The 25,015-nt window shown below is 43.2% G+C and overlaps 1 protein-coding gene across 1 annotated transcript in view; it reads right to left on the minus strand.

Annotated features, from left to right (window-relative positions):
• CARD11 (caspase recruitment domain family member 11) overlaps positions 1-25,015 on the minus strand; it is a 45,596-nt gene that overhangs the window by 1,839 nt on the left and 18,742 nt on the right. The window contains exons 2-23 of the mRNA XM_021550410.2: positions 22,019-22,231; positions 21,280-21,417; positions 20,315-20,640; positions 19,432-19,611; positions 17,692-17,844; positions 17,475-17,600; positions 16,789-16,986; positions 15,770-15,949; positions 14,672-14,726; positions 13,310-13,419; positions 12,042-12,145; positions 9,116-9,168; positions 8,437-8,569; positions 7,757-7,958; positions 7,195-7,321; positions 5,884-6,124; positions 5,379-5,475; positions 4,260-4,355; positions 3,187-3,319; positions 2,463-2,642; positions 1,184-1,308; positions 239-354 (exon numbers count right to left, since the gene is read on the minus strand). Coding sequence (XP_021406085.1) covers positions 239-354; positions 1,184-1,308; positions 2,463-2,642; positions 3,187-3,319; positions 4,260-4,355; positions 5,379-5,475; positions 5,884-6,124; positions 7,195-7,321; positions 7,757-7,958; positions 8,437-8,569; positions 9,116-9,168; positions 12,042-12,145; positions 13,310-13,419; positions 14,672-14,726; positions 15,770-15,949; positions 16,789-16,986; positions 17,475-17,600; positions 17,692-17,844; positions 19,432-19,611; positions 20,315-20,640; positions 21,280-21,417; positions 22,019-22,231 — 3,286 coding nt within the window. The remainder of the gene's footprint in view (positions 1-238; positions 355-1,183; positions 1,309-2,462; positions 2,643-3,186; positions 3,320-4,259; positions 4,356-5,378; positions 5,476-5,883; positions 6,125-7,194; positions 7,322-7,756; positions 7,959-8,436; positions 8,570-9,115; positions 9,169-12,041; positions 12,146-13,309; positions 13,420-14,671; positions 14,727-15,769; positions 15,950-16,788; positions 16,987-17,474; positions 17,601-17,691; positions 17,845-19,431; positions 19,612-20,314; positions 20,641-21,279; positions 21,418-22,018; positions 22,232-25,015) is intronic.

A 25,015-nucleotide genomic window follows, 5' to 3' on the forward strand; every position in this document is an offset into this window, starting at 1 on the left:
TCCTCCCACAATACTCATTGCCACCAATGACAGTGAAAGAGTGCCAGATTTGGGGAATTCCTGCTTTCTCTGGTTGTAAGATTTCAGGGAGGAGTTATGGGAGGAAATAGTGCACAAAGAAGTACCAGATGGAGAGGGATGAGGGTCTTTATTTCTCTCAGTGAGAACATTATTGGACTCAAGAATTATTCACTGAATAAGATGGAACATCAAATATGCAAAAGGTTTGACATGTTACCTGAACCTCTTGATGTTTTTCTCTGAGACTCTTATAAAGAGAACAATAGGATATATCTTGGCTTTGATTAAATCCTTTGTGCAGCTTATTCCAGCTTCCAGGAGACAATGCTTGTTCTAAAAACAAAGTCATAACAGTGTCACAAAGGAAAATTCACTGCTGTGGAGTCTCAAGATAATGATATCTATCCCTTATGGGGTGATTTGGAAAGCTCTCTATTTACCATTGTACTGATTTAAAACCTTTTAATCAAATATACATTTAAAGTCCAGCTCCTCCTACTGGTTTAAAACTAGTCAGTCAAATAACAGCTGAGCTTAACAGCTTTCTAAAAAGGTTTCAAATGGGAATGGAATGCTCTAAAGATGAAAAATAAGATAAAATACCAGTTTTACCTTAGACACAAACACACAGAGTTGCTTTTTGTTCAGAAAGAATATCTATTGCAACTACTTGTGAGACAAAAAACCATCACTTTAATTCTCCTTTTTTTACCATGCTGTGCATCAAATCTACTCTACTTGACATCAGATCTCTGTCTTGGGCATTGTTATCTTTGTTCTGTACACCCCTGCATCTGGGTTTCAGGCTTCTCTTTCCTTTGTCTAGGTCCTTGTATCTCTTACTCTCTCGTGTATTCATATATACTTATGATATGAAAAGGAAATGAATAAAGGATGGAGCACAGAAAATGAAAGGATATTTAGCTGCATCTATGTGGGTCATCACAGGGAATGAGGGAAAATATAAAAGGATATGGCTGAGGATGGGAAAGAAAAAGAAAAGTAAGAGCACAAAAACCATTTGGGGGGAATAAATAAAAATCTGAGATTGAAGGAGGGGAGGAGAGAGGACATGCAATGGTAAATTGGTCAGTCTGATATCCAGGCCATTGCAGGGAGGTTCCGAGAGAGCCCAAGAAGGGACACAGAGCACTGTGAGCACCTTGGCAGCAACAGCCTCGATGTTGGCAGGTACAATACATTCGTATGTGTTCAGATTCTTTTCTCTGCTGAAGATGACAGTCTCTGTCCTTTGCTTCCTTAAGAACTCTTCCTTTGTTACAATATCTGGGAAGAGATGCGGATGGGGACAGAATCAAATTTACAGCAGCAGAACACGTAGAAAAGTATCCAGTAGTACTTCACATGGGATGTAAGGATGGTTCAGGGAAGGAGGATGAGCAATGAATTGTCTTAACAGCTGCCTCATTTCTTCCATTGAATTCAATTAAAGCCTAATCTGATCACAGCTGAGCATCTCAGCTATATCCTGCACCAATGAGTCCTTGGGCAATTACTACAACACTATGAAGGCATTAAATTAAAACAGTAAATACAATTCCAGCACCTAATGTTATATAGTAGCAGTTCAGGGATGGAGGATGCTGAGAAGTGCTAAAAAAGGTGGTCTCTTCAGCACAGCATCCTAAAATAGGGATTTAGTGTTCCAACATTTGTGTTTAAAGTTTAAAAAAAATTTGGCTTAGGTTGCAATGTGTGATACTGGCCCCCTTGTGACTTGCAGCTCTACATCAAAGCTTTTGTTTTATGTTGCAAGACAGGGGATATTTATTATAATACTTAACTTCTCAGTTTCTCTGTCTGGATGACTGTAAGGCAGCATACTATGCTGTGGGTATTCAATATTAGTGTAAAAATGAAACGTCAGCTCTGTTTAATGCTGGGTTGTATACAATCCTGCCCTGCAGCCATCACGGCACTGCGTACTGCTTTAATAGTAAATACTTAGCATGGAAGAAAATCAGTCTTTCCACTAGATCAAATGCACAATCTTCACAGCTTGGATGAGACAGAAACCTAAAGTTGCTCTAGGGAAGATATTCCTCATAATAGCAAATACTAGAAACAAATTAATCAAAATTTCACATTGCCTAGATATGCAGTATGCAAACAGTATGCAAACAGAAAGAGCACTCACAGCATTTCAGTCTCTGAGGGGCAGCCTAGCAACCACACAGCATACACATGGATAATATTTATAGACACAGAATCTCATAACCATGTGTACTGGCTGTCTCAAAAACATTCAAATATCCCAGATAGTCTCAAAAAGCAGGATTTACAGCTACACATCACTCTGATGTGACTTGAAGTACCTCAAGCAACTCTCACATGTGCATTCCCCTACGTGTGCGCGCATATATACGTTCATATTTCCAACACAGAGGGCTGACACTCATGGCCCTCTCTTATCCCATTACCTGGCTTGCATATGTTGAATTCCAGGGCACCTCCAGAGTTGAGAAGTTTCTGCACCAAGGGCTTGGCCAGCATGGTGGGGGTGAACAGCACGGGGCGCCTGCGCTCGCAGTGGATGGGTCTCACCAAGCTGTAGGGGATCAGACTGAGCTTCTTATCCAGCTCACTCTCGGAATCCAAATCTGAGCAAAGAACAAGACATTTATCCTCTGGGTTCCTCCCCATCAATATTTGAATTAAAAAAGGAGACACACATGAACCAGAAATTACATGGCTAGTCATACTGGTCCTCCTTCCCTTTTACTGGGGTTATCTTTACTATACTCACAGCACTATGATGTCCAATCTAATACTAAATAATTCAACTGCCTTTTACTTTCAAGAGATTATTTCTTAACCTCTTCAACACAACATTTGCATGGAGACTCTCTGCTCGTTAGCTTGACTTAGTCTAAGTTAAATGTTTTGGAGCAAAAGGCAAGAAAGCACCTAGGAAAAACTGCCAGCCAAACAGGACATTTCAGTGTTCTAAAGCTGCCTGTGAAGGCTCAGTGCCCCAAGCTCTTTTAGCAAAATCAGTTTTGGTCACAGTTGCTGCTGAACTTTCGCAGAGTGGACCACAAATACAAGACCTGTGATATACTTCAAAGCCAGGCTGTTCTATAGGTGTTTATGTAGGCCTTTGTGTCAGTACTATGTATTGTAAAGGTTTCTTTAGATTTTTACCTTCCAGTTTATCAGGCAGCTGCTTCTTCCCTTCAGATGAGTTCAGTGCCAGGCCCGAGGGCCAGCCTGTGACGATGCGAACCCGCTCGTTGCTGTTCATTCGTTTGTATTTGTTCTCAGACCTACTGACAAACTAAAAAGGTGAACAGAAAAAAGAGAGGTTTGAGCCTCATTTCTTGCATTATTTACCCTCCCATGTATTAATCAGCTGACGTTTGTTACCTATGAGATCTGAATCACTTGTGTCTGTCAAACACAGGACTCCATGGATGTGTGGAGTGAATTCTAAGACTCTTTAAATATCATAGATCTGCTTCAGAGCCTGTGTTAATCCCCTTTGGGATTTGTTATTTTGTTCTCTGCTCTTAGAGGCATGTTTTCTCTTCACAAAGCTCCCTGAAATCACCAGTACAAGCACTGATGTGTGTATCATACCCAGAGTATGTGCACAAATGTATCACAGGCTATACCCAAACTGCCTCTTCTTTGCTTTACCAGAGAGACTTAAAAACTCCCAAATGGCACCTTTTTACAGTCATTTTACATGAGAAATAGGCTTCATGCTTTCCTTCCTCATCCACCCGCCCATTCCTCTATCCAAACATTAACTCCTCCTCCTGTGTATTTGCTAACCTTTCTCAATCACCTTCCTTCACAAGGCTTTGTCTTTCACCCACACAGTCTCTGTTATGTTCAGAGTCACTGGCCCATAATTAGAGGACTGTTTTCTCATGGAGCCCTATCTCAGAGACTTGGAGATTTGATCCAGCCCATTGGATTTGTCCTTATGGTACAAACAAAGCACGTTTCAGCCTCTGACGGCAGATGTGTGGGATTCCTCAAGGCACATCCGTAATGGAAGCCATGCTCTTGAAAACAAACACCCTACATCACAACAGAAAACACAACCCAGCCTTTTCCTTCATGCATTAAATCTCTTTTTGATAGGAATAAATTCCAATACAACCCCTAGACCTGAGCTGGGATTTCTGGGTGAATTAGGATAGCCTGAGAATACCTACTGTTCAGATCCACTATTTCAGACATTGCACTGAGGATTTGAACTTTATTACCTGTAAAATCTGGCCCAAAAGAAAGCTTGCTCTGGATAGGCGAGGGCTGGTTTTGGGGTCGTTCTGCAGGGCAGGCTCCTCTGGCTGCAGTGTATTCTAGTAAAAAATAACACAGGAGGCTTTCTCACCCCTGCTCTTTTTCACATTTTTTAATCAGAACATTTCAGAAACAAAAGAAGCCAAACCAGATATTTTCTATTTCCAACAAAAAGTGATTGATACCTATCCCAAACACAATGTTCTAAACAAATAGTGGGCATAGCACAGCCTGTGCTGACAAACACTGCTCTTTCACTGCTCTTCACATTCCTTTGGTCACAGACCTAAAAAAGAGATAATTTCTGCACCAAGAAAGAGCATGCACAGCTTTTGCTTTCACAAGCACCTCTGCCAGTGATCTCTGTCCCTTTGATCAGTGGGGCCCGTGAGCACAGAAGGAATGTGTGACACTTAACCTTGACTAACATCAAGCACAAGCACTGTCTACCTGTCTCTGTAAAACTCAGAAGCATAAATGTCTCCCAGACTCTAAAAATAACTTATGGTAACTAACACACCAGGAAGGCAGTTTTAATTATGTAAAAATGGAATTTTGGGGTCTAAAATGCTTTTAGTGATGGAAAAGGGAAAATTTGAAGTGCTGTTGTGTGCAAAGGCCTGATAATCCCAGTTCTCCCCACAGCATCCAGGCTGGAAGAGACAGGTTTTTCCAAAGTGGGGCAACAGACTCTGTGGTTTAGAGGCTTATCCACAACAGGAGAGAAATAATTCTGATTATTAACTGCAAGGACACAGCTTCTTCCTCGTGTATACATGAAGATGCATTAAATGTTTACATGTAGAGAAGCATGAGAAGGGTGACTAACACCCATAACAGAGTTTGAACTTTTAAAGTGTAGTCCTTCCTAGCTGGAAGGGTTAATAGCAAGCCAGAGCTGGGTTCATTCCCAGGGACAATATTATTTAAAGCAAACAGAAGGTGCCCATTGCCTGACACAATCAAAACCTGCGGGGAGCGTAAACAGGAATTTCTGTAAAATGATGATGAAAAATGAAAAATGAAAAACCAGTAGCAGGGGAGTATGAGGTGTTAAAAGGACTTTGTTTGTAGATACTTACCCGCAGGGCCCGAAGGGTGTTGTAGGAGTTTTCTGTCTCATCTTTGCTTCCTCTGTGCATCAACCGCTGCAGCTTCACCAAAAGGAGTTGCTGGGCTCTGAAAGAAAGGATGAAATCACACAGATCACAATGTTTTTGAAACCATTAACAAGAAAGCTGGATTGCAACGGGTCTGTGCCTACAGAAAAGATTAAACAGAAATAGCAGTGAGGACTGACTGAACCATGCAGTAAAGGCAAGAACAAAACAATATGAAGAACTGCAGTGCAGTTAAGTTAAGGATTAAAAGATATCCATGGAATACTTGCATGATACTTTTGGAGGGACTCCATTTTTTCAAGTAACATCTGTAATCTCTGTTGTTGTTTTATAGCTCTTACTACACTTTAACATCAGACTTTACCTCAACATTTAAGACATAGACACCTCTTTCCTTACAGTAGCAATTAAGTTCTCTGTTTCTAGATCCCTGCTCTCAGTAATGGTCACTCAGTATCACTCTCACCTGCTGTAGCTGGGAATGGTCCCCATCTCCAGGTCCCTGTCAGTGAAGGGATCCACCCTGGCACACAGCCACTCACACCTGCCCTGGTACATGGTGTCAAGAATGTGGACGATCTCATCACATTTCACTGTCAGGGAGCAGCAGTCCAGCTGGCTGGAGATGTTCAGGTTCAGGCGGATGTGAAATGAGTCCCCCGAGGTGATGAGCCCTTCCTCCAGCTCCGACAGCAGCTTGCGGTACCCTGCAGCAGGGAGGGGAGGGTGAGGCAGGATCTGCCACTCTGCTGCTGCTGCATTCCCACAGCACCAACTCCTCAGGCTCCTTTCAGAGAGGTTTGTACTCCCAGAGTGCTGCTTGCAGCAGTTCCAGCCAGATCATGGGCCTGCACCTCAGAGACACAGATGGGCAGTGGCTCAGGGACAGCCCATGCTGCTGCTGTCAGCGCTGTGGGAATATTCTCATTATAATGCTACTTTTAGGCAACTCCATTCTCAGTACTCCCCCCATGACCTGTGGAACAAAGAACTTCTCAGCAAAGACACAGACACAGCTATAGCTCTGCCCTCTAAGTACCGTACGAGTTCTGCCACTGATTTTAATGACAAGCTATTCTCCTTATTATTAGCTCTAATTGGCACTCCCAGAATCTATAACATGCTTTATCTGCAGTTAAGTGATGCTCAAAAAATTGCAAGTCTTTCCTACAAGTGAAAACATCAAAGAAAATCAAAGGCATGATTTCCTGCGTGATCTATGCAGCTGAAATTCTCTAACCAGCATAAAAACATGAATGCCCATTTATACACACCAGTAAAGAATGGATTTTGGAATGTAATTTTTGATCCATAACCTGAAATTATCATTATAGAACCTGAACACTAAAATCAAATTCTATTCGCCACACATGAACTCCAGCTGTTAAAGATAAGATAAAGCCACAAAGGTAATAAACAGGGCAACACCATCAGGTAAATGCTAAATCAACCAGCTGGATAAAGATCATTCAGCTCACCGCATCGTATTGCAGAAAACTGTACATAAAAAATAAGCTTGAGTATGTTTCATGAGTCATGCTGCTATTGGCCACCATGTAAATTTTTCAGACTCCTGTTGACAAGCACATGTTGTTTTTTTTTCCTCAGACACCAGGCTAAAAGCTGAAGCAGCTCCAGGAGGAGCTGTAATTAACACCAGTGGCATGATCCAGATTTATCCCAATACAAAGGGTATGCTGGTCCTGTCACTCTCTTCCAGACAAGTTGCTATAAAAGCCTTGAGACTACTTGAGATAAGAAATACTTTTGGTCTTACCTTCATGGTTTGATTTATACTGGAGTGTTACTGGACCACTGCACCTCTGAATTGTCCAGTGAACTTCTTCCTTTGTGCAAGTATCCAAAGGAACACTTTGATTTTCCCCTTTAATGCAGCCCTCCAACTAGATATGAAAGAAATATTACTCTCCAGTGCAAGTTCAATCTCTGAGTCAATTAAGTAATTTTTTTAAAGTGCCATGATCTTTTTGTTATTAAACAGTGCAGACACTTTGTTACCAGAATGTAGATTATGTCCTAATTATATAATTCTTTTTCTCTCAAATTAGGAATACTAGCAGTAAACAGAGCTGCAGCACTTGCACAATCCCAGGCTTCTCTGGGAGTAAGAAGTGCAGGAATATAAAATACGGAGGATGTTTTTTTCCCCCTTGGAGGCATTTGAACAGGGAAATGGTTTGGGAACATTGGCAATGGAGGGAAAACTAAGTAAAGAGAAATTTGGCAGAAGCATTGTTGAACTTGTGCTCATGGGATGCCAGGGACAGCACAGGTGGGTGGGCAGACCCGGGGCTGCTTGGTGACGATGCCATGCTCACCAGCAGGATCTGGTGTCCCTCCCGAAGGCCAGCTTTCTCTGCAAGGGAGCCTGTCTTGACAGAGCTGACGAAGCTGCCTTTGTCATTGCCCCCGAGCAGGGTGATCTCCGAGGTGAGGCTGTCCCCGTTGAGCGTCACGCGCTGGATCGTGTGACACGAGCTCCGCATGCGGCCCACAGACGTGACAGAGGGACGGAAGGGTCTGTGTCCAGGAGAGGAAGGGACAACTTGTTATCCCACTCTGAGTTAAATGAGTGCATGAGAAACGAGAGCTACACAAATAAACTTCTAGCATTATCAAGCACTAGGATCTAAGGACTTTAAAAGAAATCCTCCTCGTTACTGCACAAGTTCTGGAGAAGAGCATCTCTGAAAACCCAGTGTATAAAAGTTCTCAGACTACCATAGTTCTCCACTCAGCAAGCTCTTGCAGCAAGACAGCAAGATCACAAGGAGAAATTGAAGCCTTTAGAACATTTTTTCTGCCTTTAAGTTTTTGAATTTTCAGGCTGACCATCATAGGTTTACAAAACATGAAAGGGCTCCAAGATAGTGTTATACTGCTGCCACCATAATCACTCCTGCTGCTATAACTTCAGCAGCTAGTAAATAAATAGAGTTTCTACCACAGCACCCTTTCCTCTCAGTCTCTAAGGTAAATAAATTGGCATCTCAAATACCTTTCCAGAGAGAACTTTCTAAATATGGAGTTGACATGCTCAAGCTCATAGGCATCCAGGCCTTCTGACTGATGAGAAGAAGAGGAAGAGTGCACTGAAGGAGCTCCATGTGAATGCCTGTCGTGACTGTCGTCTGGAAAGAGTAACAAGAATGATGAGTCCTAGATAAAGTGACAACAATAGAAAAGGGGAAGATGAATTTTAATTGATCCCAGCCCAAGCTGAAGTAGGAAATTCTTCATGCAGAAGTATGATTCATAACCACAGGACATGGCACAAGGAATGCCAATCTCATAGAAGAGAAAGTGGGGAGGGACCTCTGGAGACTGTCTAGTCAAAGGTCACTGTAGGGTCAGCTCAAGGAGATTGCTCAGGTCTTTGTCCAGCTGGGTTTTGATATCTCCAAGGATGAAGAGTATGGCTAAAACTCTTTGGACAACCCTGTTCCAGTGTTTGACCACCCTCATGGTAATAAAACTAACCATTTTCCCTCTTAGCTCTTCAGGAATGACTGCTTTCCCCTTCTCACCACTGGCAGACCCTTTGTTTCCTTGATTTACTCACAGGCTGTGTGTCCCATTTACTTAGAGCAGGGCTGGTTATCTGACAGTCTCTGTAGCTGGGGAGCTGATCACATATTAGCTCATATTTCAATTTTACACAATATCCTCTTGCTTACCATCCATCTCCAAAGCATCACATCCAAAGCTGTCATTGTCCTCTTCAGCCAGGCTGGAATTAAAAACAAAGCATGAGATAATGGAAGAGAGAGAAAGCTGAACACTTTCAAGCTTTCAGATTTCCAGCTTCAGTAGATTTCATTAAGTTCTGAAGGAGGAACTTCTTCTGTGAAAAAGGAAGATGTAGGAGGTGCTGCATCAGCCAATGGTACAGCTGCAAAAAAAAAAAAAAGCAAGTGACATCCTTGAGGGTCCAGGGAAGATAAAGAAAAAGGAGATAACGTGTCAGCCAGCATGGGAAGCATGTGAAACTGCAACAAGGTTCAGAAGGAAGAACTGCCAACAGCAGTGAGGGGATGAAGATTTTGCTGAGGATGACAGGAAGCTGCTGACTGATGGTCTGGTGTGTGACTCACGCCACGCTTGGCTCAGCACAGAGGTGAAGGGCTGCACCATGCCTGCTGTGCAGGCACTGCACCGTGGGGTTTTCCACAATAGAGCAAAAAGCCAGAAGTTCACTGATGGACAGAGTGAATGCAAGGGAAGTTACTGAGGTGCAGCAGAAGAGGAGTAATTTATCTGCTTGATTTAAAGTACTTGAGGCATTTTATAGCAGTTTCAGGGTAGCTCTCATGGCTACTCAGGTACCTGCAGTACAGAATGGCAAAGTGCTCGAGGCTTCTGCACGGGAACTGCCACAGCTCTGCTCCCAGCCCAGCTCCCAGTGACACAGCCTTTCCTGCAAAGGTCACCAGCTTGGCTGGCCTTAAAGCCACTCTAAATTCACTAAAATTTTGCTCTTACAGGGGTATTGGGGCTGTCAAGCCAAGTGAGTGATCTGTCAGCTTTACTAGAAGGACTTCATTAAAACATGTCCTTTGGTTGCAAAGCTGTTTAAATAACAGCTTGTTGTTTTTCCCATTCAAAATGATTTGTAGGTCTCCTGTGGAGCTGATATTCCTCATATTTGGCTTCAGCTGAAGGGTGAATTTTTGCAGCCAGCCTGAAGAGAATCAGCTATTTTTACACCATGCATAAGCAGGGAAATAATGTACCTTTTCCTACATTAAATGATGATCTCACCTTTTTTTCCAGACAAATTAAGAAGAGATGAACTGTGAAACCTGCAACTTGGCTTGCAAACAGTAATTATTCTGGATTATATTCACAAATAAGTTCCAAAAATTTATCATTCTAATTATAAAGTTATAAACTACACTGAACTTTTGGGCAGGCTCTTGAGATACTTGACTTCAGTGATTATCAGCCCAACAAAGTTCCCATTCAGACCTTGTTCCAGGGTACCTGTTTTTTCCACATGAAGAATATCTAATATGAGGGAAAAATTCAGATTTCAGTACAACTCAGTCTTCCAATGCCTTAACACACAGAACAGAATACAGTCAGAATTACAGTGAAGTAAGTCCACAAGATGAATAATCTCCATGTAATCTCTACTGTGTTCTGTAATATACTGCAAATATTGAAAAGTTCAGGCATGCCAAAGGCTTCTCAAGCACCTGAAGCACAAAACATTCAAATCATTAATAAAACCCCCCTTTTCTCTATCTTGAATTGATACAACACACTTTAAAAAGGGACTTGGAGGACAATGAAGGAGAAGCTAAGGGAGATTAAAATAAACACTGCTTAAATCCTCAGCAGCCTAGAAAATTATGTGGGAGAACCAGCTGAGGATGCCCTCAGTGGAAAGCTGTCTTGCAAAGCTGTCCAAAGAGAGAGGCAGAAATGGCAGTCTGCCCAAGATCAGATTGTTCTGAAAAACATAAAAACCTGAATAAAGTTCTAATAAAAATTAGATATTAAAAACAGATCTAATAAAGATCTAAACCCGCCACGTATATTGCTTTCTTCTAAATTGGTCTGCTCTGTTCTTTTCTCCTTTAGGGAATGTATTTGTGTCTCCTGGTATTTGTGATGCAGACACTGATGCTATTGACACCACACCAACACAGCATGTCTGAGTATCACACTGCAAAAAACCTTCTAGAAAAGGGGTCGGTGCCCTTTAGGGAACTGTGAGGCTGGGGAGGTCTCTTTCCTTCCTGCCACCAACTTCCCACTCACCAGCTGATGTGATTTCACTGCCAGGGGAACTCCAGGGGCCCTGACCTGGCAGAAGTGGAAGCTGCAGCAGAAGGTGAAGCCAAGGGCAAAGCTTCTCTGCTGAGAAACAGATCCTGAGACTCACAAAAACCAGCTCCCTCCTCTGCTCCTCCCCTCACTCCTCACAGACTGCAAGCAGCTCTGCTCTACTTCTGCAGCTTCTAGAGAGAAGGGGGGGCTTTGAGAGAAGGGGAAAGAACCACGGGGACATGTGGGCAGCAGGGAGCTGAGGGGCAAAAACCGAAGCTGGATCAGTGTGCAAAGGCAGAGAGAACACTCTCAACTGTAGCATCAGTGCGGAGGTGTTCCAGTCCTGTTTGTGTTTCTGTCCATTACACTCAGGGCTGCAGTGCTGTCACTGTCATTGATGCCAGCTGAACTTCAGGCATTCCTGAGAGCTTTGGACAAAATGTGGGATGCAGGGCTGAGCCTTGAGAAGTTTAGGTTAATCCTATGCTTTACAGACAGAACCAGAGGACACAGTCTCAAGCTGTGTCATGGGAAATATAGGTTGGATATTAGGAAAATGTTCTTTACAGAAAGGGTGATAAAGTTCTGGAATGGTCTGCCCAGGGAGGTGGTGGAGTCATCACAAAAAAAGACTGAATGTGGCACTCAGTGAGGTGTTGGGGCATGGGTTGGACTCGATGATCTTTAAGGTCTCTTCCAACCTGGGCATTCCGTGATTCTGTGAATTCTACAGCGGCTCTGCAACCAGAGGCAGACACGAGGACCTCTGCAGCCCCTGTCCCTTGTCCCTGTGGCAGCAGGCTCGGGGCAGGCTGCCCTGTGACCCACCTGCAGTGAGGGGTGTCCTCCTTGCAGCGCCGCACGATGGAGTCGTTCCCGGGGGGCTCGGGGGTGGTTGACATGATGCTGTCGTTGCGATTTCGCAGGGTTTGCTTTGAATGAGAAACCAAAAGGTGTCAGAAAGGTTACCCGGCTGAAATAAATGTGCTCTCACTTCTCACTCACAGCAGTGTTAGCAAGGGTGCTCTGCACTGGCTGTACTCTGCACTGGGAAGCACACACAGGAAGAGAAGTTGGTTCTAGCTCTGCAGAATCCAAGAGCACTCATATATCCCAGTTTTTAGCACAATGCACAGCTTGTGTGCTGGCACTGCACCTTCTCCTGTGACCACACAACTGCCTGATTTACTGAGCCATTGTAACTTTACTTCTGTGTGTGGCACAGCTGACATAGGAGGAGGGGGATGAAAAGCAGTATGTGTACTTATATAAATATATATATAGTTGGAATGAAAAAGAAAAATACAGACCTCTATATATTAAATAATTAATCTTCCAGTGCACTGGAAACTAAACCCTGAATTGCACTAGAGGGAAAACAGTATAAGTCATCTAAACATCCAACAGATACTCCAAAAAATTATTCCTAACCCAGCTAAGCTTATTACGAGTGGCAGCAAGTTCTTTCCTGGCTATTCTTGAGTATAATTTTAATTTCCTGGGGGCAGCATTTTTCACGGTGTTCTAGAAAGATGTTTTGTTCTTTGTTATTAACACTCTGCAAGAGCACTCTCTCTATCTGCCTGTCCTGCTGTGACAGTGCTCACATATGTATAATGGAATATCTACCTTGGAAGATTATGGGGATACAGCAAGCAGGGAAGAAATGGTTTGACTACGGTATGCAGAAATTTCCAACTGTGATCTGCACCCCTTTCCTCACTCACTGTTACTTATAGACAGGAAAAGCATTATAGAACTCAAAAAACCCTTAAAATTTTCTCAGATAAGTTACAAAGCAGCTTTTAAAGCAAATCCTTTTCTTCTAACAGTAAATGTTAAATGGCATAAGGAGACAGCAAGAGGTCATAAATACCTCTGAAATATCTTTAAATAAACATAAACCAATTCTGTGATTTTGGGAAAGGCTAATAAGATAGTTCTAACAAAATGCTGGTTAAAGGATTAAGGGAGCTTCTGACAAGGGCCTTGAATAGGATCACAGCTGGGATGCTGGGGCAGTGCTAATACTGAGCTGTGCAAGCTCTGAACCACATTAGGAGAGATGGCTGTAGACAGGCAAGGGGCATCCTTACAATCTTGGTGACTTCACAGCTGCTGATGGAGTTACTGATGGACACAGAGGAGCTGGTGTCCGTGCGGCCGGCGCTGCCCTCGGCCCCGTCTTCGTCCTGGGCTCTGACTGCTGCACTCGCGGGGACCAGGGAAGCACACAGAGAAAACACACCAGAGACAAGCAGGTCAGAGCACTTCCAGTGCAGAGCCTTTCTCAGATGTGCCACTGCACTCGTGTTCCCTCTCCATTGCAGCTGCTCTTGTACTGAACAGGGACCCTGGACACGCTCCTGCCCTGCAGATCCAGCTCCCGCTCCCCAGGAGTTCCCTGCAAATTCCCACCCTCTGCACAGACTCCTGCTCACTTTGTCTCTCAGCTCTGTCCTGGGTGTTTTTAGTAGATCAGTGAATGCTATTTGACAAATTAAAGGATTGTTTCATGAATTTATGTTTTAATTACACCACCTGAATCTGGCAATTTGCAAGGCTGGCTCGTTGAATTACACTTTGTTACAACAAAGAATTTACAGCAGGGATCAAGAAGCCCGAGATCCCTCAGCAGTGCCAGGTGACACAGAGTGACTGTGGACTCCTTCCCTTCCTCAGCACCTCTGGCTGGTACTAATGTTGCACACTGCCTGGCAGCAAAGCTGCTGTTTAACATGGAATTCCTTGGAGCAGGAGCTGTGATTCCCAGGGTATTTTATCCAACAGGGCCACACGCAGCTACTGAAGGAAGTTCTGCCCCTGATGGTATTTGGTGTTTCAGGGGTAGTGTTACACAAACAGGAGGAATCAGGAGCAGCTCAAACATGAGTGTACAGCAACAAATTTGGTAACTTGGCAGCTGGCTGGGGCATGGGTCAATCCCCTTCTCCCACCCTTTGCAATGCTTTAGATTTAAAATTAATTCCCTTTTGCCGAAGGACAAAGGAACTCATTAGACAGTCACTAGATTAGGGCCTTTTCAGCTTGAATGATTTTTCCAACAGCAAAAAGAGAATGGTATAATGATTTTTAGTACAGATGTTACAGAAATGACATTACAACTTTTGTAAACTAAATGGAAAACGGAGGAAACAGAATATTTAGGTAAGCTATGGGATGCATATTGTGTTCCTGGGGAGGTACCTTTGGATGGAGAGGACAATGAAGTAGAAGTCTTGACCACTTTTAATCATTACATTTGTAATTGTGAGAGAAACTGGTTTTTTTGTTTGTTAGTTTGGGTTGTGGTTTTGTTTTTTTTTTTTTTTTTTTTTCTGACTTGGACTTAGTTAAGAATTTCCCTGGTTGGCATGTTTGTTAAAACAACTTAAAGAGATTAAGTGAAAGAGACAAAGCAACGGAAAAGGAATAAGGACATGGGTGCTCTTTCTGACCTTGAAACTCTGATGTTTTGTTCATGCTGACAGGAGATTTAGCTCTTGGACTTATCTAAAAGAAAGAGGACAAAAATCAGCACAAATGCAGAATATTTACCACACACTGTAAACCAGATATTTTCATCATCTTTTTCCACTGCTATGTTGTAATATACTTCCCCTCCTTTAAACAACAGGACCCAAAATTTAGAAGATATTTAGGTATCTAAATACAACAGCAGTGATGGAGGGTGAGCCACCTGGCTACTTTTGAATGCCTGGCCCAAATGCATTGCAATTTCCAGATTCTGATGAAGAAAAAAGGAGACAAAAGGTGAAGTGGGTGCCTTGGGACTGGTTTCAGGCAGCTGTTAATACAACAGGCATCCTTTTGGAGTGTACAATGTGAAAAGTGCTGCTCTATTGCCATAAGTAATAATGACAGTCAGAGCTCAGGAAGGTTATGAAGGGCAGGGAGAATTCAAGTGCAGATGAAAGGAAAGAGAACCTCAAAAGCCCTAATGTTAGATTTTTGTGGGTTTTTTTTACTGATCGTGAATTCAGCATCAGATAATAGCCATGTGAATGCAGCTAGTCAGGGAAAGCATGAACCTAACTCATGCTACCCCCTTCCTATTAGGGGTGAGGAAATTGCCATAATTTAATTCTAAATTAGATAGTTAATTTTGCTCCAGATTGTGTCCATTTCTTTCTATTTTTCCTTCCAGCTGCTGAGAGCTTTTCACCAATGCTTCGTTTTTCACCTTCAGCGTGCATTGGACCTCAGGCATTATGTCATTTTTTTTTTTCCACTAATGTTAAGAAGGCAAAGAATCAATTTATTGACAACTCTCTGAGAATGTGAATGAACAGCAGAAGCGAGAAGAAAACAGAAAATGGAGAGAAGGGACAGAAAACAGTCTATGAAGCCTGATTAGATCTGCTCCTCAAGATGCAAATCACCACAGGGCAAAAACTATCACGCACAACTCACTATCATACACAGATCTGTTCTTATCTTTACAGCAGTTTCAGAGGCACAGCCACACATGTGTTATGTCTGATAATTGTAAAAGTCCCTGCTCTGTGTTATTCCAGCCTCAGATTCAGACACACCTGGATCCCCTTTAGGTTCACTCTTCTCTTGAGACGAACTTGATCAGGCAAGAAGAATTTGCTGTCTTCAGGAGAGTCCTCAGAAGTGGAGGAGTCATCGGCTTCCTGACCATTGGCTTTTGGGCCAGAAGTCCCAAAGGCCTGGGAGATAACGGTAATGGGAAGATTCCGTGGCAAACTCTAAAAATCACAAGGGAACACTTTATTTCTGAGACCAGTTTGGTACAACAAACTCATGACCTTCCTTTAGAGTAATCTGATTGAACTTATTGCAACTCCAGTGCTTCAGAAGCTCACACAGAATGTGGCTTCAGACCCAGTCAGTAATTTGGGCTGAGATTTGTGGGGATTTCTGTTCACAGACTGAATTCTTTTTCACTCACGTTCCTAAAAAATATTTGTAGTTTCTACCCCAGTGTAGAAAACATTTGATTTTCTGCATTTTCCCCCTTCCATTTAAAGTCAAGCTGTGGGATGGCAGCTTTTGGGAAACCACGTGCAAAACAGACAACTTGAAAAACACTATACCAAAGAATTCACAACATTGACATTTAGTAGGAGATTATTTTTTTCAGGTAATTAATGGAAAGAATTTGAAAAGTCCCCTCTGCTTTTCAGACCAAAATGTTTGTGAAAACAAGTCTTAACAAGTCTCTTCCTTATCACTCTCTACAACACTCTGAAAGGTGGCTGTAGTCAGGTGGGCTTGGTCTCTTTCACCAGGCACTGACAGAACCAGAGGTCACAGTCTCAAGCTACGTCAAGGGAAATATAGGTTGGATATTAGGAAAACTTTCTTTACAGAAAGGGTGATAAAGTTCTGGCATGGCTGCCCAGGGAGGTGGTGGAGTCACCATCCCTGGATGTGTTAAACAAAGCCTGGATGTGGCACCGGGTGCCAGGTTTAGTTGAGGTGTTGGGGCTGGGTTGGACTCGATGATCTTTAAGGTCTCTTCCAAGCTGGTGATTCTGTGAATTCTGTGAACAAAAGGGATGATGTCTGCCTTGCTCAGCCGTACCTGGTCGAGGAAGTTGCTGTCCTTGGAGAGGCGCCGCAGTTTGCACTCCAGGTTGACGATGCACGCTTCCTTGCGCACCACCTCGATGCGGAGCTCATCGTTCCTCTCCTCCAGCTCCCGGATCTGCTTCCTGTACTTGTCCTTCTCGATCAGACAGTGTGAGTACTGCGTCTGAGCCTCGTCGCGCGAGCGGAACGCCTGCAGCGGGGCGGGAAACCTCCTTGGCACCTGGGCACCAGAGCCTCCTCCTGCTGCTTTTGTTTGTGAGGTGTTGGCAAGGGGCACTTCAGCAGTGGTGCCCAGCCACCCGTTAACACAGCAGTCAGGACCAGGACGTGCCACAGTAGCACCATTAGAAATGATGATGATGAGGGTGGTTCATTTACGGCTCCCTCTGCATTGGTGGGAAAACGTCCCAGAGTGCAAATGGGGTGACTTGACACTGATGTACAGCCTTGCAGGAGCTGCTGTTAAGATCCCAGTCCTGCCTGCCAGATGCTACACTGTGGAAACAACCCAATATTACCCTGTGTTTAATTACCATAATGCAAATCCCAACAAGTAATTCTTTGAACTGCTTATTTTATAATGGTATTTTGGGCCCAATTACCTACAATTCCCCAGAGCGACACAGAGCAGATAGAGGCTTTTGCTATTGATTTTCCCCTGCTTTAACTGTGAGATACCTGGTCTCGCTCCTTTTCTACCTCTTCCAGCTGTATCATCACAGTGTTCATGCGGTGCTTGTACATCTCACAGTCTTTTCCTAGTGTTGAGCACTTTAACTCCAAATCTTCTTTCTCCTCAAGATACTGGAAATGACACACTGTTAGCCACCACTGCTCTCAGAGGCATTTTGGGCACCAGCCTGATATCCCATCTCTCTACCCTTCCATTCCTCACCTTGTCTCTCAAGTCCTCCACATGACGAATCTCCTCTTGGAGATTGAAGATCTTGTTGACCAGCTCATGGCGATCCTCCAGTGCCTCCTTACGGTCGTGTTCCAGAATATCCAAAATGGCTTTGTCTGAATCTGGCAAACCCCTCTTGTCAGCCTGAGGAAAGACATTTTTTTAGAGCCAGGCCAGGGAAACAGAAAATAGTTCTGCAGGGAGAGAAGTATCAGAGACAGTAACAAGCAAGAGGAATAGCAAATGAACAAGGTATTGCAATGGGAAAGCAGGAGAAGAGATGGACATCTGTTCATATTTTAAAGCAGTGTCAGAAAAGATGAATAAAATCTGTCTTGCTGTCAGAATAGTCTGATGAAGGAACTCTTTTACTGGTCTATTGTACTGGCTATAATTTGATCCAGTTTGGATGCAATGACAATTCTTCACTCCAAGCCCTGAATTCAAAACTCTTTTCTATTAATCAGCTCTCACTGAGCACAAAAATCACCATTTTCCAAAGAGCAGGGCCTAAGAAAATATTCAGGAGAATTTTTAAGGCATGCACAGGCTTTGCAGAGCTGCGCTCAGAGAATATTAAACATGCCTGGAGTACCTTGTACCACTGCTTCATTTTCTACACCATCCAGGAATATAATTTCTTGTAGAATTAAAATGAACAAGATTACCAAAGCAGGTTCCAACGAATAATTGCCATCCAAAATTAACCATAAATGGAAGATGAAAAAAGCATAAGATGCTAGCAAGGAATATGCCTATTTGTTTTTGAAATGTCTAGACTGAGTTGGAGATTTCAGGGACATTTAGGTTACTCAGTATTTCTAAGCATACCTAAGCATTTCTAAGCCAAACTGATTTGAGTTTATTTATACTTTTACTTAGGAGAATTTAAATCCTATTTTTAGCTATTTCTCTGTTTCTTTAAGTGCTGTAAGACTATTTCAATTAATAGAAGACACCTACATGGACCAGAACTCCCAGAATCTTCTATTCTACACTTTTTTCTAACATGTGAATTGGATTTGTGTTAGAACTAAGAATCGTTAGGCACTGCTAGAGGCTACAGCCATTTCTGAAAAGCCTTCAACTGATAATTTTTAAGTGTAATTTTAAAATGCCAGAAGCCTTTTCTAACAAAGTGCTAAATGCTAATCACATATATCCCTATATTTGGCCAAGTTGTTCACAGAGGAGTCCTAAATGTGCTGCACATCAACTGTTTCCCCACCTGCCCAAACACAGGTTGGTGAAGCTCCCCGTGCAGGTTAGAGCAGGGATCTGCAGGACACCCTGCTGCTTAGTGACCACTCAAGTACAGGAACCTTTATCACCCTCTGCTTCATTAAAACCTTTTGGCAAAGCTATGACAACAGCCTAACACAGGGTACACAGAATCACTGTCAAAAAGTTCTGTGCTGGCTGTTTAACACAGATTTGTAATGACAGGCTGGTACAATGTTCAGCAATTAAACACTGCACTCTTGGAAGAGCCAATTTCTCATGTACACTTGATTTTTTTAGAGGACTATTTTTGTAGAACTCCTCCTCATGCATGTGTCTGTACAGGAAGCACTCCAGGCAGCTGGGAGCTGTACAAGCAGCCTTCTGTCTGTCCAAACTTTGCACTTCTGCTGGTTGCAGCTTTGCAGCAGAGGTTTCAGCCAACACCTCCTGCACTGCAACCAGAGTATGTGTGAGTTTGGATTTAAAGGCAGAAATCTGCTTTTATACCTGAATGATGGACTGTAACTCCTGGATTTTAGTCTTCATCATCTCATTTTCCCGCTCCAGCTCCAGAACCTGTTCCTTTTTGGGTCGGTTTTCAATATCATTTTTCAGCTTTAAAGACTGGTTCCTCTCCAGTTTGCACTCCTCTTCCACCTTGTTCAAGCGATGTTTCAGCTGGTCAATCTAGAGGGAGCAGAGAAAAGGAGAAAGAGGAGAGGAAAGGGATCCTCCCTAACTCTGACACTTAATGCTCTGAAAAATCTTTCACTTCCAGGTGGAAAACATCCAGGGGAAAATAGCCTAAGCTGTGAATGCTAATGAGTGGTTGATAATTGGGTGCTGAATGTCCTCAACTTAACTGGTGAAGTCTCAATTACAAACCTGCTACTTGCCAGTTACAACTCATATGGGCTGGTTGTGGAATTTTAGAATACCTGGACTAAAAAAAGTGGCACTTCTCAATCCTCCAATAAACAAAGAGATATGAAACAGAATGAACAGAGGCTGACCACACACTGTGTTTTTTGCACATGGACTATATGGATCAGGAAAAGCAGAAAATTCAGGATATCTTTCTGAATAAATCCCCAGGAGGTGTAGTGCTGCTGGATAACTGTACCAAGATATTACTGAACCTAAAAAAACTAAAATTAAGTTTTTAGCAAGCAGCTGTTTTACATTTTATTTGTATTTGCATTCTATTCTGTTAATTAATTATCTGCCATTAATACAGCTCACTGCAGTTGGCATTTCTGTACAGTGATGCCTTCAATAATCTGGATAAGCAAAGCAAATGAGAGCTCCACATCATTCTGTTGTCAGAGGAGATCTCATTTTCCCAGATGCCACTGGCACCCTCCATTGCTGCCCAGAGCATTTATCTCACCTCCAACTGCAGGTCTCGGCTCCTTATCACAGCCATGCTCTTCTCGTCACTCAGCTGGGCATATCTCATGGCCAGATTGTAGTTCTCATCTTTCACCTTGACCAGCTCATCATTGTAGTTATTCCTCTCCTCCTTCATCTTGTTGTATCTCTCCTGGAAGGTCAGCAGCTCGATCTTGTTCAGCTTTAGTTGCTTTCTCTCATCCTCCAGCTGGCGGGACTTGGCCAGGAGCTCACAGCGCTGCACATCTTTTGTTTTCACCTGCTGCTGGAGCTTGATGATCTCATTCATTAGGAAATGGGTAAGGCCTTCGTGTCCCTCCTCCACTGAAAATGTTTGAACAGCTTATCAATGTCTGGTAAAGTACCTTATTTACATTAGTTTATTAATAAGGTAATATGTAGGATCAGCAGAACTAAATAAGAAACAAATGGCCCAGAATATGTACAGAGGTACAGAATTTATGCAAATTCACACACATCTGTATATCTAAGTAGGAACAGTACAAATATTACCCAGCACACTGGTATCAGAATCACAATATACACATATACAGCTTGTCTGGGTAGAAGATGAAGTCTTTACATTTGTCTTGATTCAGCTGAGCCTGTGGAAATAGCACAACCTTTGTACAATGAATCTATGCAAGTACAATTAATCTGAATGCTTCAAATGTGTTGCACATGTGTAAGTTGTCAGTGCAATTCAGTCCACCGTTCCAATACAGCTTCTCTTGAGAATTCTGGTAATGCCTATCATTCCATTTAAAGCTCTTCAGGTTCATTCAGACAGCTGGGATGTCCTTTTGCTTTATACATTACCTAACACATTTTGCTTTGAAGGGGACTGAAAAGCATTCTACATCAAGATTGGCTTTTATTTCCATTTTTTGCCTGAAAAAAACCAAGCCAGTCTTCCAGAGAGCCCTTACTTCAACAGGCTTTTTTGTGACTGATTCTACTCACCCACAATAGTGGAAAATCTCCGTGTAGGCTCTTTCCCTGTCACCAGTTTGTAGAGTTCAGGGTAGTAAAACTCCAGGCTCTCTAAGAACACCACATAGCCCCTCTGGCCCTTGGTGTGGAGGATGTCCAGCAGCCGGCCTGGGTACAGACAGCAGAGAGGTGACACATCAGCCCCACGAGCAGCACAAGCAAATATCACATCCCTGATGTTCCTGAGGTTCATCTCTGCCACGGCAACGAGCTGTGCAAAATCTGCCTGATTAACTGAGTTCAGCTGAACCCGTAAAGTAATGCCACCAATTCTGTATGTTTGTGCTGATTGTTATTCTGAGGGAGTGTGGGCAAATTGGTCTCTGGAACAGAAATTTCAAAGCACAAGATATTCAGTGCAGCCTTTACCAGGCAGGGATGGCAGATCTTCCACTGACAAATCACAAAGTACTGCAAGACAGCTGAAAAGCTACTCCTGGAATGGCACTGACTGCTGCTTGTGTTAACTGAAATATTTGCCAAGGCTTTGATGGGAATTTGAACCCCATGAGCTCCAGTCTGTAAAGCACTGGAAGGAGTCTTTGTTATCAAAATAGCATCAGAATCCCCCCGAATTCTAAGCCTCCTGTAAATAAGATAAAAGAATTTCCATCTGATAATCTGTAACTTGATTCAGGCTCTCTCCAAACTTAGTAGAGCAAAGCTATTCAGACAGAGATGCAGATGGAGCCACTGACCAGATAATTACCTGCTCTGTTAATTTTGGAGGGCAGCATGAGTGAGTTGAGCACCTCATCCTCATCCTGCTCGTCGATGACTTTGCACTGCCGTAAGTAGGGGGTCAGCTTGGCTGGGTTGATGTAGCGGCTCAGCATGTGCCGGTTGCACTCCACATTCTCCCACAAAGCCTCCTCCTCATCTTTCAGGGTCTCCAGGCAGTCATCCATCTCTGGCTCTGCTCCTGAACAAGGGACACAACTGGCAAGTGAACTCCAAGCAGGACAGCTGCAATCCCAGTACTATTTTGTGCTTTCATGTCACAAGGATGAGCTCAGAACCACCTCTGACTAATGCTGAATTTGCCCAATATTGAAGCTGTTTGAAGTGCAGCCTGTCCACAGCTCATCTGGGAAATGACAGTTCACAGAAGTGCTATCTTGAGTCTATGAACTACTGCTCATCGCTCTCCAGTGATGAATCTGCACTCAGCCAACTCCACCGAGCTCTTTACAAGTCAGAGAGGCAACAGCAAAGGGCACAGTGCAAGGCAAGAAGGGAATGAACCTGCAGGGCTCAGAGCAAAGACAAATACTGGCTGCAGGCAATGAAGGCTTTCATCCTCACCTCCTTTGCTCCTGCAAGCTGTACTGATGTGAACCTGCACAGATGTGATGAGCCAGCACCTGTAAGTGGCTGCACACAAGAATAGTTAAGGCAGGTCTGTGTCTGCAGCTGGCTGTGGATCACTGAGGGGTACCTGGGTGTGGGAACTCAAAATGTCTCTCAGACATTTTTAGAGGTTCCAGGCCCTGGTCAGAAGCATTTTAGACCCTGGCAGGCAGCTGCAAACAGCTGTGATTTTGAATTTGAGCCATGGAATGAGTTACCAACTTTGGAGGTGGAACAAGCAGTCACAAAGGGTTAGATAGTATAGTAAAAGTAGTTACTAAGTAGAGGGGAATTTTTTTAGTATTGTACAGGGGGGTTTTAGCACCTGTACAGGGGGGTTTTTACTTTGTACATGGGGGTCAGAAGTTCTAAGATGGAGGAAAGTGGGCTGATCCTGTTCTTCCTCCTTTGTCTTCCTTGCCTCCATGTTCTTGGTGATGCTGGCACTCACAGATTGGTTTAGAGTAGAAAAGCACTTGGTAATATAGGTAGTAGGTATTGGGGGAAAACTATAAACATGTAACACGTAATATATCATATAAAAGATAGCAGCAGCCCTGGGTGGGGGGAGAGAAGAAGAGGACAGCAGACAGAGAGGATGTCAGGGTGTGTGTGTGTCTCTGTCTGGGCTGCTGACCAAACAGCTGCAGCATGAAAAGAAAATCTTTTAGATAACTCACAATAAACTGCCTTGAGACCGAACAATGAGAGGCTGTGGAGTTTTTCTTTGGAAGCTCAGGTTGGAGGAGAGACTTTTCCACCACACGAGACCCCAGAGCAAGCCCGGGGTTCTCACACCTGGGAGCTCAGACCTCGCCTTTCCCTGCAGGAGAGGGCAGGTAACAGCACTGTGTCACTGCAGTCTGAAAATGTTCTTGACTCATGCAAATGCTATCACATGGTTTCTGAGTGCTTGTGAAGCAATTTCCTGCCAGCTCCTAATTTGTACCAGCTCATTAGAGAAGGTTACATGGCAGGCTACAGTGAGGCAAGAAAACTTGTACTGAAGTTAAAACTAAAGAAACTTTGTAAAAAAAAAAAATCTTTCCTTCTTTATGCTGTGAAAAATATTAACCTTTCATCTAGTACTATTTTTGCATTCTAGCTTTCATGGGACCTTGTGATCCAGGTGGCACGTGGAACATAAGCTTTTATTTCAAGTTCAGAGACCATGGTGGAAGAAAACTATGCACTTCTTGGACCATATGACATGAGAGCTCTGCTTTATGAGGCTTTGCTGGTAATCAGTAAGTAAAGACCTCAAAAGCAACATGCTGCTTTTCTCAGCTTCCAGCTTTAGGAACTGGGGAGCAGCCCGTGTTACACTGAGCATCCCTGAGCAAAACCAGCTCATGAATTGGATAGCCAAGGGGTATTAATTCCTCATTCTGAAAACTATAGCCAAAAGTGCTTTATATCTGCTAAATAATGTGTTTGTCAGTGTTCTCACATAATGAAATACAGAATATTCCTACAAAAATAATGCATGCTCTCTGCTTGATGCTTTTAAAAGCTTTCCCAATTTGTCAAAAATCCTAGTCTGGGTTTCAATATCTCTGTTAGAAAAATTTGGATGGATTTTCACAGTATGGACAAGTTAAGGGAGTATTGGCAGGGGCTTTGTTCTTTTCCTGTACTCCAGCAGAATGCTTTTCTTTGCAGTTTCACATCCTAGGAACCACTTATCCCACATTTGCTTTGAAGCTTGCATGGGGATTCATTACTCCAGTGACTGCCATTACATATTCTGGGAAAGACATCAGTCCCCAGAGGGCCAGGAAAACCAGAGCAGTTCAGTGGGATGCAGAATCATGGGGCAAGGCTGCAGCTAGGAGAAAATCTCCCTGATCCTATGAACTTCACACTGGTTGGGTGAAATTCTCACTGAATGCCAGTATTTATGTGTGGTAAATATGACATTGAAGCAACGAGTAGAATAAAGGTAAAACAACAGAGAAAAAATCTTTACAAAGCAGGTTGTAGTGGGAGGAATGCTAAAGGTGAAAGAGCTTCATCTGAAGTCCTCACACATTCTCATGAACCTTACTCTCCACCATTATTCTGGAAGTAACTGTATTTCACTTCAAAGGTGAATTTAACAAATGCTACATAATTGGAGAAGCTGGACTTTGGGGAGTAGAAGGCAGTGAAGCAGAAGGTCACACAGTGCCTCAGTCAGCTCACAGCCACAGCACTCATGCAGGTGAAAAAAGGAAAGTCACAGGCCCTTTAATTTCTGGGAGCATACCAGGGAGCTCAGGGATGGATCTCAGAGTGCAAAAGAAGCACTTGCCTGAATTTCATAAAATGCAAGATATCTTGTAATCTGCTGCGCTGAACCAGAAATTATTGCACA

The sequence above is a fragment of the Lonchura striata genome, chromosome 16 (genome assembly GCF_046129695.1).
Source record: "Lonchura striata isolate bLonStr1 chromosome 16, bLonStr1.mat, whole genome shotgun sequence".
Lineage (NCBI taxonomy): Eukaryota > Metazoa > Chordata > Aves > Passeriformes > Estrildidae > Lonchura > Lonchura striata.